This window comes from Stegodyphus dumicola, chromosome 4, assembly GCF_044657685.1.
Source record: "Stegodyphus dumicola isolate Sdum_Otavi_A_Nest chromosome 4, ASM4465768v1".
Classification (NCBI taxonomy): Eukaryota; Metazoa; Arthropoda; class Arachnida; order Araneae; family Eresidae; genus Stegodyphus; species Stegodyphus dumicola.
The window spans coordinates 233,654,367-233,672,697 of NC_140771.1; the positions used below are offsets into that span (position 1 = coordinate 233,654,367).

Genomic DNA, 18,331 nt, shown 5'->3' on the forward strand with positions numbered 1-18,331 from the left:
AAACAGACTTTAGTTTTATATAGTTAATGATGTTCTTTAAATACTGCAGCAAGCATACATTAGGTATTCTGATATTAAACTGGTAGTTTTGCAACAAATGTAATTAGACTCTATTAGTAAATGATCAGTTCAACAAATGAAAATAAAAAATAGGGGATCTTTTCCAGTAAAACATAACACGTGGAAAACTTTTTTTTTTTTTTTTTTTTTTTTTTTTTTTTTTCAAAAAAGCTACATGTACCAATTTGAAACTTAACAGCGAGAAAATATCATATCATTATAACTGTGATAAAATTTTTCTGAACATAAGAAATTCATCTTTTAGGCTATTGAATGGGATGGAATTTTCCTCCTTTGGAAAGAAAAGTGGACATGTACTTTTAAAATAAAAAAGATCTGCATTATATTTTTAGTTAAAATACTGCATTTATTGGTTAGAAGTTAGTTCAAGCAGGACAAAATTAAAGATAGATTGAATTAGTCAATATTTTTTACTCTTTATATTTAATTATGAATAATATAGTTCAGCATAACCAACTGAATTCAAATCCGAATTCTATTTTAAAATCTTTTAAAATCAATTTGAAACATACTTCTCAAATAACAAAGATATGGAAATTTTTAACAGAAAACGATAAAAATATCAAAATCAAAACTGACATAAAAAATTAACTGAGTCATAAAAAAGAATAACTTATTATGATAGTACAAAAATTTACTGACGGAAGCAAAAAATTCTATAAGCTTCATTAAAATTTCGCCACAGATTATATCAAGCTGTGTATCTAAGCATTTTACAAAATGAGAGACGCGAAGAAACTATTCTAATTAAATTTAACATATATACAGCAAGTATTATTATTAGTAATATGATTATTTTTCTGAGGGGGAGGGACTGAAAAATAATCATTAAATTAATCATTCATAAAAAGTACTACAAGCCTTACAGCATGAAAGCTGTAAATTAATTTTATAATTTGAGGAATAAAATACAATCATTAGTGAGCAGAATATTATAACGTTGATAATAACGCAATCCATGACATTAAAAACATAAACATTTTTCATTCGGTAGTAAGCTTCGCCGCCTGGCTACTCAATAAATGTTTACATTTGGAACTACTAAGATGGAACAACAGCGCCATCTAGTGACCGCGACATTTTAGGACCGTTTTTCTACTAGGCAGTTTCACCTCCTTCATTATACTCCGTGGTTTGGCCATAGTGTGCTACGGAAATGACTATTCAGTTACGGCCTCTGATTGTAGATTAATTAAATTCCTTCTCATTTCTAATTTCATCTTTTAATGTCACAAGATTGTTGATAAAATATTTCTCAGAAACTTGAATTTTAAAATCATAGACCTTGTTTGTGTGCTATTGTGGGTGTCAATCGTGTATAAATTGCTGTATTTGATAATAATCATGCTGTTGATTCTGGATGATATTCATAAAAAGCATTTGGATCTTCTTAAAGATATAAATATCAAAAGTACGTTGTACACTTGGTATTAAATTCTGTGCAATTTAATTAGTTACAGTGGTTTAAAAATGTGATGTTTCTATAAATTCATTCAGATATTTTAAGCTTTCATTGTTGCGGCCCGTTTCTAAGGATATATTGATGAATAAACTAAAAATTAGATAGGTCTGAATGAGGTTAACTTTTTAGATATTTGTAATTCAAAGTCAGAATTCTTTTTGAGATGTTAGGTGTTATCATAATTTACATGAGAGTTTTTAAAGGTTCCTTGAGGTTTAAATTTTATGGGAAGTTGATAAGAGTAAATTTTTTAGTGCGACTTTGTGTAAAAATAAAAGGTCTATTTACATACTTTTACTATAATATTTTTTTATGAATTATTTTTTTACTTTTATTTGTTGCTTAAATTCATTATATTTCTTCCCTTGTTTCATATTTTGGCTCTAGTATAGAATTGAATACTCCTTCAATTAGCGACAATTTTTTGTAAAATTTTGGCGATGAAATCTTATTTCTGGTTACTATGATAGTGTAACTTTGCTTTAGCTTCCTGATTTTTTTAAAATAAAAATAGATTGATTTGTACATGGACAAATTTAAACAGTGCGCAATGCCTAGTTTGTCCAATTCTGGGATGTTTTTTTAAGTAAAAACAGATTGATGTGTACATGGACACAGAGTTTATGCAATTCTTTGACTTTTTATTTTGGTTTTTGTTTAGCGGCCATCTTGAAATTATGTCTTCCTGGCACCGATCTTGCCGTCAAAAAAGAATCGCCAAAAAACAAGGGGCACGCAATTGTAAACTTTTACCCATTGAATATCGAGTAGTTTTTCATTGTTTCATTGCATGTCTTTTGATTAATTGAAATCTCTGCATTAGGTTACAGTGCTAAAACTCCCAATAGTAAATAAAGAAGTAATTTTGTTTTTGGGAAAAGTTTTGGTGAGATAATTTGCTAGTTAGTTTTGGTCCCTAATTCTATGGGAGGATAATTTCATTGAAAACTATGGAGAAGAACATCTAGAATGATTCAGAAAGTAAATTATAGAAAATGCAAAATAAATTGTAATTTCTGAAACTGTTTGTGGCTAGAGTGCAGAATCGTCCACTTATTGTTTGGCGCTTTTTACAAAAGTAAGAAGATTTGGATTTTTGTCAATTTTCTTTGACTTTTTAAGTGAAAATAGGTCGATGTGTACATGGATAAAGTCAAGGGAGTACACAATGCCATTTTTGTGCAATTCTGGGATGTTTTTTTAAGTGGTCTATGTGTACATGGATACAGAGTATGTGCAGTTCTTAAAAACGCACCAAGCAGTGGGCGATTCTGCACTTTCACCACCGATTGCTTAAGAAAGAACTAGAAAAATTTCTTTTAACCTGGGTCCAGTAATTAAAATAAGACATTGTTAAAATAAGCAGAATACTAAATTAGATGAGTTAGGAGAAGCATCGGATCAAATGAAAGTGAGATTTGTGTTGAAGAAATTTAGAAATGGAAAGCACATTATAATCAAAATGAATGTAGCTTGTCATAAGAAATTCTTACATCCTGTGTAAAATGGAAGATTTTATTCCTTTGTGTGTTGAAGAAGTGTTGTTTTAAATGGTTATCATACAACTTTAAGGCGTCTGAATGCAGAAATTCGCTAACCTGTTTTAGGTGAATGGGAGAACATAAAATTTCAGGATTTTCAGACACATGCAAACTGTGTCCAATTTAATAAAGGAATTAAGAATGCTAGCAAAAAAAAAAAAAAATTGATGCTAATCATAAACACTTTTCAATTTGCTGCAATATACACGAGTTTTTTAAAAATATGATTATTTATCAGACTTACTATGGCCAATATTTCTTTTTATTCCCATGTGTTATTCAGCTAAATTTGCATAAATCTGAAGTTGACATAAAATTCAGTTCAACAGCAATATTTAAAAACAGCATATGTTTAAAATTTTTGATAAACAGTCTCGCACGCTAGAGATAAATATGTTTTTTTTTCCCCTATACAGTGTTGCCATTGCTCACTTTGAAATCTTTGAGTTTGTTAATCAAAACTTCCTTAAAATATTACAAAATATGAAATAGATAATAAAATAAAATAATAAAATTTAAAGTTTGGCCTTCCAGATGCCCATGTTCAAGAGGGGATTACGTTATTTAAAATTTGACGGCTCCTAGGTACTGTAGTTTTCTCACAGTGCGAGAAACATACATTCATGCAGATTCTTCATCATTTAATTTCTTTAAGTGTAATACAGGGCAATAATATTTGGTGGCAATAATTAAAAAAATGATTCTCCGTTTATTTTGAAACCACAAAATGCCATTTTGAGACTAATAGCCATTCTGTGCTACTGCTCCTTTGGGCTAAAAAGAAAAAGGCTATTCCTATATTGACAGTGGTAAAGCAAAAAACATTATAATGGCAGGTTAATATGTACTATCATCCAAATGTAATTATCGGACATATAATAAATGATATAAAGTATTTTTTCCAATCTTTATTAATTTAATTACTTAATATGGATATATATTATTTAAAATCCACAGACATCAAATATATATATATATATATATATATATATATTTATTTCCACAAAATCCAGGAAGCTGCTTCCCCCCCTCCCTCTAAATAAATCCTTTGCTCATTGTTATTCCCAGAAGTAGCTGTAAAGAGTGAGCATGATTTGCTTTTCACTTCCTCAATCTGGATTGCTATTCTGAAACTTTAAAGCTTGTTTCTCTTTTCTCAGTCATCTCAGTTTCCAGTTATCTTCTTCCAGTGGCTGTTGGCTTTGAAAAAAAATGCACCTTTCTAGCCTTTTAGAAATGCATATTAAAATTTGTTGTTTTACATGTAACAAATGATGATGTAAAAGCTCAGTGGCACCACTTAAATGTAAAACATTAACTAAATGGGAAAAAAATATGTAATTAATTTAGTGGATAAAAGCTGAATGAAAAATTTGAAATGATCAACAAATTTGCTATTCCAATAAGTTCTTTATTATTGATACTGAAAAATAAAGAAAATATGAAGTGAAAGTTTAATTATCATTCATTAAATAGTATATAACGGGAAAAGATTTTATGATAGAGTTTCATAATGAGATTGAAGCCACAGTATTTCAGTGATTTCGGGGAATCAGAGTGATTCCAGTCTCCTTTGCTAAAAGAAAGAACAACAAAAACTTTCAAAATATACTAAATATTTAAGACAGAAGGGTTTTAGATGGATGTAATGGTTTAATTTAGCATTATGGAGCAATATTCAAATCAACATGTAGAAAAAAGTGATCCGATAAATGAAGAAATGATGGAAAAGTCAAAGCCTTTTAATCTTTTTTTTATTTTACAATATCGTACCTGTAATGCTAATAATAAAAAAGAAATGAATTTTTATTTTAATATTGTACAAAATATTAGCTATTAAAAAGGAAATATGTACTTGGGGTAAAAATTCTAAAATGTATTCAACAGTGATTATTTACACTAATGGGGATGGCCCAGACAAAAGAAAGCTGTTTGTAATCAATAAATATAGAAACCAAAGATGTTTTAAAAGATATGAAACTTTAGCAGCAGATTATAAAATTAACTGAAAATCCGGAATGATGTCACAGACGTTTACAAAGCAGATAATGAAATCAGTAACAAATTCCTTCTTCCAAAGAGATCTTTCAGTAACAAAATTCTTCTAATAGGTAATTGTGCGACCTGTGCAACTAACGTAATTCTAAAACTTAATTCCCTTGTGGAGAATTTCATAGTTTTAGGGAGGAAATATGGTCAGTATTTTAATTACTTGTGGTTGCATCAATACATAAATACCCTGTTTTCAAGTTGTGGCATTGTTCCATTATTTTCTTCCTTCATGTTCGTAGATTTGGAGTGAATAACGACAACACTTGATGAAGTATCGAAGCACACTTTAATGGCCAGTATTATTCAAAACAGGTCCAATAACACGTTTACACAGTCTTCAAAGAATTGCAATAAACACGCTGACACGATCAGGGACACAGCCTTCACACTATCAGGCTATAATAGTGGAGACAGTTTCACGACAAGCACCAGAGTACGGCTTCCGACTCTGCTCGGTCACTCTTGGAACTCTACATACTCTCGAGACTCTCCGCACTACAATTCGCGATGCACTTGATGATACGCAAGAGTACAGCTCTTGACGCAAGACAAAACTCGTCAATGCACTAACTTGCGATACACTAAAAGACTCTCTCGATGCACTTAGTGCTAAACTTCGAGACACTCGCTCGATGACTGACTATCAACTCACTAGACAAGGTACTAACTAACTCGATACTAACTCTCCACGTACTAGCAGGGTTTACATAGCTTTTGACTTGTATTCAAGAACATTCTGGGCTAAACCAGTAAGAATTCATTCCAGAAGGTTCTCCATCCATCCATGGCATATTGCAAGTTTTGTCGGCAAGTGGGCGATTTATCACCAAATGTGACAACATTGCCTTCTCTTCCCATTTTATGGCAACCCTAAACCTGCTTTGCGGAGCAGCCATCTTACCGCGCCTGGACATTTCAGTAATAGTATTTATCTACTTTTTGTTGTCTTTTAAATCTGCATAAATATATATATATTTACTTTTCAAGTTTTGGAAAGGAGCAGGGAAAATGATCATCTAAAAGGGGTACATGAGACAAAAAAGTCCCCTCTTCTAAAATGATTATAACAGTGTACCATCATCCTTCTAATACACTTATATATCATTATGATTTTTTTCATTGCAAGTAGTCTTATGTATTTAAATATAATGTGAACTTGTGTGTTAGATACTTTTCAAATAATAAACATTTCCCATCTTATATTTGCTTTAGTTCTGAAAGAATTTTGTCGAATAGCCATTGAACATCTTCGTAAAGGAAGTAATCCAAAAGTATATCAGAGTGCTGCTCGTAAGTAGATTAATTTACAATGCACTTTGATATATTTATTTAAAATACTGTAGAATTTATATTCATATTTAGATTTAAAAATCAAGAGATATATGATTAAAAAAATGTCTGTAAAATCTCTCGTCTTTAACAGTATAATCTTATTTACATGTTTTTAGGTATGTAACAAGTTTTTTTAAATGATTTCCCTTTATAAAGTTAAAATTTTTAGTTTTTATATGACTTTTATAAATTCAAGTTTTAAAATATTCATGTAGTAATCAGTTTTAAGTATTGGGATTTGACAATTTTAAAGAAGTAAATGTGCTGGTTTAATTATTGAATTAAATTTTTATATAGCCTTTATATTTTATTACTGTAAACATAAAGGTTTAATTTAATCCTCTCTTCTTTTTCCATATGTAATTTTTGTGGAATGATTTAAACAGCAATAAATATTTTTTTGATTGTTTTTATGTTAATTTTTTGAAAATATTCACTGATGCTTTCTTGTAAACATATTATCAATTAACTTTTTTATTATTATTAGTTCTTTTTATGCAGTAATAGAACATTGATAGCTTTTTTCCCTTATCTTTTTATTAATTATAATTCTATTGTTATTTTAGAAAGACTGAATGTAGAAGCTGATCTTGTGCAAAATGCTGTCACTGGTATCATGCATTTGTTTACTGAAGCAGCAAAAAATATGGCATGTATTATTTTGTTTTTATTTGCTTACAAAATTATCTTATATAGCAATTTATGATGTATATTCTATGTACATTTAAAATAAGAACTTATGGATATCCTGTAAAAAAAAAAAAAATTTTTACCACGATACTGTAGCATCGATACAGGTTCCTAATGGATTGAATGCACACAGAACCGATGATAGCTTAATAACATTTATTTTTTCAAAAGAAATACTTTACAGTTCTGGAACTTTGAACAAAAGCACTCATACACTATCACACTCTTGTGAGTATCACACAGCAAAATCAGTTGTTATACTTCAAACTACTAAAAATATTAAACACAGCATAATGCAAAGCGCATCTAAAAGGCGAAGCTCTCACGGATATCTTAATACTCTGAAGTCAGCTCTGAACTAACAAACAAGAAGATGCTCTCTTCGGGCTTATATAGTTTTACTTCGGCTGCCAAGAAATCTCTAGTACCCTCCATTTTCTTGAATTTACTGGGTGGCATGTATGGTTAAAGTTATATACAAAGACCTGATATGGTTACAGTTACATTTAGGAATCAATTACATTTATTCAGGGACTGAATCAAATGGTCGCTGAGTTTGGTGACATTTCACGATTTCTTACCAAATTTGATGGCAAAAATTAGTCTTCAAAACTATCATCAGCTTGGCAGTATCTCTCTAACTTAATGAGATAGCCATTTACTCACTGTTAACCTGCCCCTGTAATTGTAGTTTTCCATCAGAGCTTTATCTCTAGACTTTTCATGTTGTATTATACAAAAGATATTATAGTTTCACATATAATTTTGTTAAAATTATTTACATATATTCAAAATTCATAACAATACTGTAGTTGATTGGAATGGCAGTCTACACAAGATTTGTGCAAAAGATGGGACAGGAGAGAGAAAAGTAGAAGCCGCTTGTGTAGTTGTCAGAATGGACGAGAGTGTATTTCCAGTAGAAAGAACAATGCCAATTGTGTTTTCTCTCAACAATGGGGTTTTGGTTTGATATGCAGAGTGACAAGAGAAGCATTTCTGGCAGCAGTATGCAACAGAAGAGCATGTTGTTTTTTGTGATGCATCAAGGAAAATATTAGTGATGAAACCATGATTTATTCAGATTGTTGGAAAGGAAACGAAACTCAGGCATTTGAGGAAGCTGGTTATTTCCATCTGAAAGTTAACCACAAATATAATTTCATAGATCCAGAAATGGGTGCTCATACGCAAGCTGTTGAGCATTTATGGGGATTAGTTAAACGAAGAAATAAAATACAATGTGGTACCACAAGGCAACATCTCACATCCTATCTGTCAGAATAATTTTGAGGAAGAAGCAAGTGGGAGGAATTATTTTGATTCCATTATAGAGGCAATAGGCAACACCTGAAATAAGCACTAATTGACATGAGCAATGCCCCTTCTACCCTTTTTATAATTAAATTTAGTCTTCTCATTGTCTTATTATTCATTATTATGTGTTGTTATATCATATTATTTGTTTTTATGATTTTATAATATTGTGGGCAGATAAAGGAAAAGTACCCATTGAAATTTTACATGATGGTAATTCAGAAAAAGAATCTGTGTGCAAAATACCTCATTCTTAAGAAAATATTAATAAATAATATTTTTTCTATATTGTGATCTTATTAGATTTAAGCTGATGATCCAAAATCCAGAAATTCCTAGAATCGAAACAGTTCCTGGAAAAGAACTCTGTCAGTCATGACTGACAGAGTTCTTTTGGTAATGCTTTCATATTCAAATGTATGAAAAAAAGCGAGAAAGAGAAATGATCAAAACAAAACCAATCTTAGTGGTTTTTGGTTTACCAAAACCATCTTATAAAATAAATAACTGTTCACTTACTACATTATTACCATGGATTCTTTACTTACATATGAATGGAATTCATATAGTGTTCATGTGTGCATTTCATAAATTATGAAAAAATAAATTTTATACTTTTCAGTGATAAGTTCTTTATTTATAATACACATTTATTATAGGTGAATGAAACAGAATTCCGTGATTCAATCATATTTTTGGGTTTTAATGCTGAAAGCCAGGAAGAACTCGTTAGATGTTATTTAGAAAATAGTCAAGAAATTCGATCTTTGCTCACTACTTTAAATGTGGGTATTCCTCATTATCATAATCTGGAATGGAGAATTGATGTTCAGGTATATATTATATTCTCATCATATTACTATAATTAGGTTTACCATAATATTTTTTTTTCTTCTCGAACTAAGGCATTTTTAGAAAATACAGCAGAAAATAAAACCTACTACTGTAGTGGAAAAGAAAGGGAAACAATTTTGTATCTCCTGTTCTACTTGGTGGATGAACAAAATTCAAATTTCAAATTATGTCTAAAAGCCAAATTTTGTAAAATTTGGTGTCACATTTAAGCAGTAATGTTTATAAAGGTCTGTTTATGGCACAGCTTTAAGATTAGAATATAGCATTCCATTTGTCTTGTCTATAATAGGTGGTGGTGTATTTAATTATGGCAAAGCACACTAGAGCTATCTGCCTAAGGGGGAGGGATGCCTTCATGAAGGACTTTCTAAGGGAAACTGGCTCGTATATACGTTACACATGGGGAAAACCACGAAAACACCCATGCAACCTGCCCGTTCGCGGGATTCGAACCTCGGACCGAACTACCAGTGTTCAGCGACTTTACCGCTCGGCCACTGGTGGGCTGTCTATAATAGGAAAAACTTACTTTTGAAAAGACACTCGAATTTTGTGAATAGGAAATAATACTAAAGAGACAAATCTAGAGAACATGCTGGATGACTAAGTACACACACTTATTTTCAGGACAGAACAGTACTACAAAGTGGTTATTGACCAGTGGAAAGATGGATCTTTTCTTATTAGGTGACAAAGTCATGCAGCATTGTTCCTGGACTTGGCTCTACCCTGTGTATAATAAAGTTGGATGATGTGCGTATCTTTTCGCATAGCATAGAAAAAGTTCATAAGATTGAGAATTCAAAGTATAGCAGGGAAGACTGTATGAGTAGCAATTATCGCATGTAAAATGTAAGTAATTATGGCATACATTGTGTGCATAATTTGATTTTACATTTGTCGAGATGTATCTGAAACTAAATACTGTAACGCAATTTTGATCATGTGATACAATGGCTTCAGAATGAAAACGTAAGATTAAAAATTGTCTGCTTAAATACTAGCTATTTAAATTAGCTATTGAACAAAACATTTAAAGTTTCAGCACTGTTTTGACACTTCAACTTATAAGATAAATCTAATGTCACTTAATCAAAACATCTGTTTAATCTTCCCATGGTGTATAACAGGGAGATATTTCTCCTGTCTTTCACCTAGATTCCAAGAACAATACTTAAGCTTTAGTTTAGATTTCAAGTGAATACAATAACAGCAAATGTATCTGAACATTCACTTGTAGCACAACTTGGTGGTTAAAAACTAATGTATTAACAGAACTCTGCTGTTTGTGCCTGAGTATATAATAATAGTATAAATATTTATAAATCAAATATTAAATTAGAATCTGTAGGGTTGCTATTATAACTGGAAACTATAAGTCTGCAGACCCAACTAGACTGATAGAAAGTTATGGCTACATCTTAAGTAACTCACCAAATACAGAAGAAGGTTCAAATAACCTTTATATTTTATTCCCAACTTGAACATAAAGGCACAACTGGTGCTACAGATGAATTTTTCCACAACTTAAGGATATTTTTTCCACAACTTAAGGATATTTAGAGCTGGCTAAACATGCTGACAGCAATACATATGATTTCTATCAACCAAACATTCAAAACCCTCATCATAAATAAACACAAAGCTAATTTGCATTCTGGGGAGAAATATGGAAAGAAGAAATTATAGTAAAGACTGATATCATCATAACTATTTAATTAACATGAGATACTGTACAAATTTAATAACCTGGCTCATAATTTAAGTAGCCCCACAAGTGGCCAAGTCATTAAAGAATACTGATAGTTTTTCCCAGAAATCAACCCAGACAAAAGAGGTGGCTGCATGTTTTTCTTGATTTTCCGTATGTGCAACATGACTACAATCTACTTTTCCTTAGAAAAATCCTCCACGGAGTCATTATTCCTTCTAAAAGAGATAGCTTCTATATTTTTTCCACATTAAAATAGCCAACCAACTTAACTTTATGCATGATTTCTAAATGCAGATTTCCAAACCGAGAAAACGACAAACTCACCGAAGCCTAGTATAATTATTCGGTGATTCCGAGGAATCATAGATGTAGTGCCAATGGCTGAATTGCCACTTAATTTGTATTTTTTGACAAAGTTGACAGGAAGTGTGGAAGCTAATTTGATTAAAATTTTTGAAATAATTGTCCAAGAAATTTAATAAATTCTAATATAACAGAAATAAGAATTATGTGAAAATGTTATAATAATCATCATATGCAGGGTATTTGTAAATGAATGGTGCAGTTTTAAAAATTAGTAATAAATTGATATATTACCTTACCCATGTAAAACCTATACCATAAGCATTGGCAACTTTCCAAGTTTCTCATGTGCTACCTCTGTTTGCTTGTCATGCTTACTGTGCAGCCACAGCTTCAGTTTTTAGGAAAAGTCTCTCTTTGTACTCCGTTATGATGTGTCCACATATGTGGTTTGAGTGCAGCTTGAGTTTCATGCACGTTTTCTGTACAGTGTCCCTCGAGAAAGTGCACAGTCCATTTTTCTTTGAACAAGAAACTGTGATTGGCGACTCTTTTCTATACACGTTTAGTACTAGTTGTTACCCTAACTAAGCCCAATTATGATGATTACATTTTACAACTGGATGGTGTTCTGCCTCATTTTCACAAGAATGTACGAAAGCTTCTTAACCAATGCTAGTTAGTTAAGGCATAATCAATGCTAGTTCTTAACCAATGCTAGTTAGCTAGGCATGCTGCAACAGCAGACAACAACCTCCTTGGTCACCCCTTTCAGTCCCTGCAATTTCTTTTTTTTTGGGGGGGGGTTGTTAAAGACCCCCAAAACTCTTTGGGGGTTGGTTTTTAATATTCTTAATAAATTTAAAAAGTAGCTTTTCATGTATTATTAATAAATATTTATTAGGCATTATTAATAAAAATGAAAATAAAAAAATTCCCTATAAATAATCCTCAGTAAAAGTCCGTTTGTAAATTTAAACCTCAAAATAACTGTTATCATTCAATGAAGATTATAACAAAGTGTGTAGCCATATTTGGCATTATTATTGCTTTATGCTGAATTTAAAATCTTAATTTACATATTCACATATATTTTGGGAAAATTTGAATTTTCAAGTATGCCTGGAATTAGATCGTCTTTAATATGATGGCAAACATTTTAAAAGTTTATTTTTTTTTTCAAAAAATTTATAAAGTTATTTGAAAATACAAAAATTAAAGCTAAATCATGAAAAAGATACAAATTTTATATGGATTGAACCTAAATTTCGAATTCTGAAAGAAGGAATCAAGTAAGTTTAATAAAAAAGAAAGAGAGCTCAATAAATATGTACCCATTAACACTGAGGAGCTGAAATTTTGAAACTTGATTTTTTTTTTTTTTTAATCTACTCAGATCTTTATGAAACTTTGCACTTTGGCATAATTTAAGGCATATGTTAGAAATTTTGAGAAAAAAATCAATGTGTCATTTCAGAAAGAGTCTAATTTTTCGTAAAAATAACTTATGTTAGAACAAGGCCTTATATGTAAATGTAATGTATACCCTAAGCGGACTTTTGAAAGTTGAAAAACATTGATTTTTGTCAATTAGCCCATTAAAACAGCAGATATAAAATCGTCCCCTTTTCCTCTTTCCCCCCTTCTCCCCCCTTTTTTTTGTTTTTTTATGTTTTCTGTGGCTTGGTGTACCTATGATTGAAAAGACTAAGCAAAAAAACTGTTAACAAAAACAAAAATGTGTTAAAAGAAATTTTTAATAACTCAACTGAGCATACTTTGCTAATGTTTATCCTTTTGTTTCAAAGCACTGAAATCACTTTATATGAACAGTCATCTGACTTAAAGCTGAGATTGTGAATAATAACAGGAATACAAAAGTTGCTTCTTTAGCTGCTTTTAAGAATTTTTTGACACATGCATTGATACCTTTGAAATGTGATAGTATATTTGAGAAAGTTTCTGCTACTGCTTCTAAGCTTACCTTATATTTTGCTAATTTCAAATGATTTGTTATGTCCAAATGCTCACCATGAGCTAATGAATATTATGAAAAGCATAGTAAACATTTCACTTTTTCATTATGATTGCAAACGTTTTCAGAAATTGAGGGTCCTTTCTTAATTCATCGGCAGTACAGTTTTTTTTTTTTTTTTCTATATTTTAGAGATTGATTTACAATACAAATTAATCGCAAATGTTGACTCGCAATTTGACCTCAACTAAGATAGGATATGAGCAACAGTGAACAGGACTAGTGTAATTTTCAGTGTTGCCAACACTAATTGAAACAAAATATCAAAAAATAAAAATAAATGGATCTCATGGGCTCTCATATCAATTTGTTATAAATTCTGTTAAAAATATAAAAATATTTAAATGAAAAAATAAAGCATCTAAATTCATTGCTATAATAATTTATTACTATAACACTTGTTATAATTTTGAGAAAAATATCTAGAAAACATTAAAAGATTGAGATCTAAATACAAAATATTTAGATTGGCAACAGTAGGCATAAGAAAGGGGATGGTTTGATCACCATATTGCCGTTTTACTTCTTTTATATTCGTCACATTTCAAAACTTTACCAAATAACAGTGACAAAGTGATAAACTAACCAGGATGCAGAGAGCAGCTTATGAAAGTGGGATATCTAATAAGGTTATCTATATTTATTTCAATGTATGTACTTAAAATACCTTTATATGAAACTGCTCATTAGTAGCAAAATATGATTGTAGTTTTTTTCAGCAAAAAGGTTTAAAAGTTTAATACTCACCTTATTTTAATATGATTGTTATTAGATGTAGTATTTTAATTTTAAAAATAAGTCAATTTCTTATATGTTTCTAATAAGCTTTGTATTATTTTATTGAGGATCCCAGTTAAAGGAATTGTATAAAGCTTACTTAAGGTTTTAATAATTTTGATGTAAGTTTAAAACATATATGTTTCAGCAGAATTTCTGAAAATAATGTTGTTTTTAAAAATAATTACACACAGCATTATTATTTTTTAACAGTCTCACTTTTTCAAATTACTATTATAAATATCATTTCCAATACTTGTTTCCTGAAAATAAGTCCTAACATTATTTTTCAAGGTATTCTTAATATAAACCTTAGTTAAAATCGTCAAGCAGACAGACGCCTAATTGTTGAATGACCAGATGCAGTTCATGCACATTTGAAACAAACGATCTGGTTGTGATAAAGCAGAATTTTCAGTATTCAATATGTTGCACTAGCAACAGATGTTTAGCACTTGATTTAATAATAGATTTAAAATATAATAAATGTTGATGCTAAGATAAACTGAGTGCAAAGACAGATAAACTGATTGCAAAGAGAAGAGCTATTCCATTGAGTGCAAAAAAGAAATTGTTGAAGATTGAGAGAATAAAATTTTACGCCTTCTACAAAGAGAAGTTGGATCTACTAATGGTCCAAAAATGGCAATCAGAATACAGTAACCTCCGTCAGCAGGTCCACGAGGGAAATGTTAAGAAGCCTAAGTGTGGATCAGGTCGGCAACCATTATTTCCTGAATTGGAAACACATCATCTGTTGATCGAATGTTGACAGAGGTGCAGAACTTTTGGTTATTAACAGGGCTAAAGTTCAAGCATTTTCCCTTGCATAGAGCTACAACTAGATATGAGCATAACACCACAGCTAGGCATATCGCAGACGAATTTAAAGCATTGTAACACTGGGAAGATGGCTTCTTTGTAGCGGAATGAACTGTCTCTGAAGAAGTTGACAACTCTGCTGAAATGCGAAGATACTAAAGTGATTAAATGTGCATTTGTATTCAAGTGTTTCATTGATGGCATTAAATTCTAAGTACCAACTTTCAAACACGATTGCTGTGGATGAAACTGCAGTGTTTATGGGTCAAGGGTCTCAAACTACCACTGATCAAGTGCAGGAGTCTGCTAGTATTCCTGCGCTAAAACCATGAAGAACTCCCTTCCATAAAGAAGAATTGATCAAATATTGATTCCCGTAGGAATCACTGCATATCTTCATACTCTTGATAATGTAATAAAGAAGCCATTTAAAGACCATTTTCATTCAGATAACAATGAGAAACAATTTTGCATTTTCAATGTCATTGAAAATAAAATGGAGAGAAATCAATGAGCAAAATTTGTGAAGCTACAAGAAATCCTACTTGGGTGTAGAATACATGGGATAAAATAACAGATTCTTTGTTGCCAATGCACTATGAAACATCGACAAGAAGAACTTTTGGTTGTTAACAGGGCTGAAGTTCAAGCATTTTCCCTTGCATAGAGCCACAACTAGGCATATATAGAGCCACAACTAGATATGAGCATAAAACCACAGCTAGGCATATCGCAGATGAATTCAAAGCATCGTAACACTGGAAAGATGACTTCTTTTAGCGAAATAAACTGTCTCTGAAGAAGTTGACAACTCTGCTCAAATGGGAAGATACTGAAGTGATTAAACGTGCATTTGTATTCAAGTGTTTCATTGATGGCATTAAATTCTAAGTACCAACTTTCGAACACGATTGCTGTGGATAAAACTGCAGTGTTTATGGGTCAAGGGTCTCAAACTACCACTGATCAAGTGCAGGATTCTGCTAGTATTCCTGCGCTAAAACCATGAAGAACTCCCTTCCATAAAGAAGAATTGATCAAATATTGATTCCCGCAGGAATGACTGCATATCTTCATACTCTTGATAGTGTAATAAAGAAGCCATTTAAAGACCATTTTCATTCAGACAACAATGAGAAACAATTTTGCATTTTCAATGTCATTGAAAATAAAATGGAGAGAAATCAATGAGCAAAATTTGTGAAGCTACAAGAAATCCTACTTGGGTGTAGAATACATGGGATAAAATAACAGATTCTTTGTTGCCAATGCACTATGAAACTTTGACAAGAAGAACTCATTTAGCAAAAGCTCTGTTGCTGAAGTTGCAAAAGGTTCAGGCCGAAATTCGTGATTTGGAGCTTTGTGACGATGTTGCAGAAGAAGAAAATATGGCTGTATTAGAATAAAGGATTTTGTTCATTTTTTAAATGTTTCTTGAACCTGAATAAATGTATTTCTTGAATCTGAAGAATGTATTTCTTGAATCTGAAGAAAGTATTTCTTGAGAACCTGAATAAATGTTTCTTGAGAACCTGAATAAATGCATTTCTTGAACATGAACAAATGATAATTATTATGCATGAAAAATAAGGCATCCCTGAAAATAAGCCCTAGTGTGTTTTTTGCAGCAAAATATTATGTAAGACTCGGTCTTATTTTCGGGAAACATGGTAATTGAAAAATGCTAGAAATGAAGTAAGTTTCAAAAAAGAATCTCATATTAAATATTTTTCCCCATTAAAAATAATTAATTTATATAAATTATCCCCTATCTAATTTTCTTCATCTTTTTAATTATGCTTTATCCTTTTGTTGTTATTAGTTTGCTGTTAGTTACATATTTAATGCTTAATAAACAACTTTTATTTTAGCAGTTTTTAATGCTTCATATAATCAGCTGATTTCAGATCCTGTATTCGGCATGCGTGCAATTTGAGATTGCTGATTTAATGCGCATTTAAAGACAAAGATATTTTTCAATTGATTGAAATAGCTCAATTTCGAAGTCTCAGTTTTTTTAATCAAAGTTCAGTCTTTTCGCTAATGAGCATTGAACTGAAATATCAGTATTTCGTTCACTGTCATTGTTATGCATATAATTTTTGTAAAGAGTATTTGATTTTTGTGTTTTTGCAAACTATCCATATTAGTGCAAAATTGTATGCAAATTTTATTCTTTGCATAATTATTGCAAAATTAAAACAAATATATTCTGGCATTTTTCTTTTTGTTGAATCAATTATGTATATTTACATTATTTTTTATTCCTCAATTCAGATTGCAAGCAGAAACTTGCGCAGACCAGTTGAACCGTCTTTTCTTTTGAAATTGCAACTGCAGAAAGATGGGGAGGCAGTCAATAATGTTTTTGAAGCTGATCCTTCTAACATTATTCACATGACAGAAGTATTAGATCAAGCCCTTCAAGAAGCAAAATCCCATCATTGTCGACGAATTATGAGAAGCATAAAATAAACAAATATTTATATAATGTGTTATTATTCATCTTTTCTACGTTGTAGCATGCTATGAAGTGTAAAGTAATTAATTTAATAGTTGACATATATTTTAGAAATGTTACTCAATAAATTAATTTTTATAAATTCACATATCTCACCGTTTCATTATTTCAATATTAAAGGTACAGTCAAATACGGGAAATCCGCTGACCTGAAATCTGCACAGCCTCTCAAAATGTAAGCACTCAGTTTATGGGTTCAGTAAAACCGCAACATGGAGAATGAAATACCAAAATCTCGTTAAAGAGGCTAGAAGGCATTGATACAATGTGTGCTTACCATCAAACTGCAAGATTAGACAACTACTCTGCACATCCAGATGCAACCATTTTAATGTGTGATAAATTCATGGCCCTATTTTTGCCCCCAAATTCTCTATCCCTGATATAGCCAATGGACCAACACAGTATTAAATTCCACATTAATGCTTTTGAAAATAACTCTTTTAAGAGACCATTGTATTTCACTTTGTGATTAGAAAAAAAATTTTGCCACCAAAGACTGCATGGATTTGTTAGCAGAATCATGGAATTCTGTTTTCCAGACATCATTAATAAATGGCTGGCGTAATGTATGGCCTGTTCTCTGTCTGTTGAAACTGAGACCAATGACGCTGAATTTTCTGGTTTTAGGGACAGTGCAGCAAAGGTTTAAGCAAGAGAATTGCTTCTGCATTCGGAAAAGGAGCAAATGAGGAGGCTTTGCAAGAAGATATTGTTGTGTGCGTGTGGAATTGTAATAGACTGAATGCACAAGCCTGGCGAAAAGTTAATAAAATTTATTCTTATCACAAGAAATAAAACAAAATGCTGAAATTGTTCCCCACAG

The 18,331-nt window shown here is 31.1% G+C and overlaps 1 protein-coding gene across 1 annotated transcript; it reads left to right on the forward strand.

Moving 5' to 3' along the window:
* The first annotated feature begins 1,194 nt into the window (after positions 1 to 1,194).
* Positions 1,195 to 17,591, forward strand: LOC118189038 (COMM domain-containing protein 2). Its single transcript, XM_035359573.2, has 5 exons — positions 1,195 to 1,492; positions 6,349 to 6,426; positions 7,035 to 7,117; positions 9,135 to 9,308; positions 17,262 to 17,591. The coding sequence occupies exons 1-5, from the start codon at positions 1,426 to 1,428 to the stop codon at positions 17,457 to 17,459; spliced, it is 600 nt and encodes a 199-aa protein (XP_035215464.1). The 5' UTR covers positions 1,195 to 1,425; the 3' UTR covers positions 17,460 to 17,591.
* Positions 17,592 to 18,331: the final 740 nt, after the last annotated feature.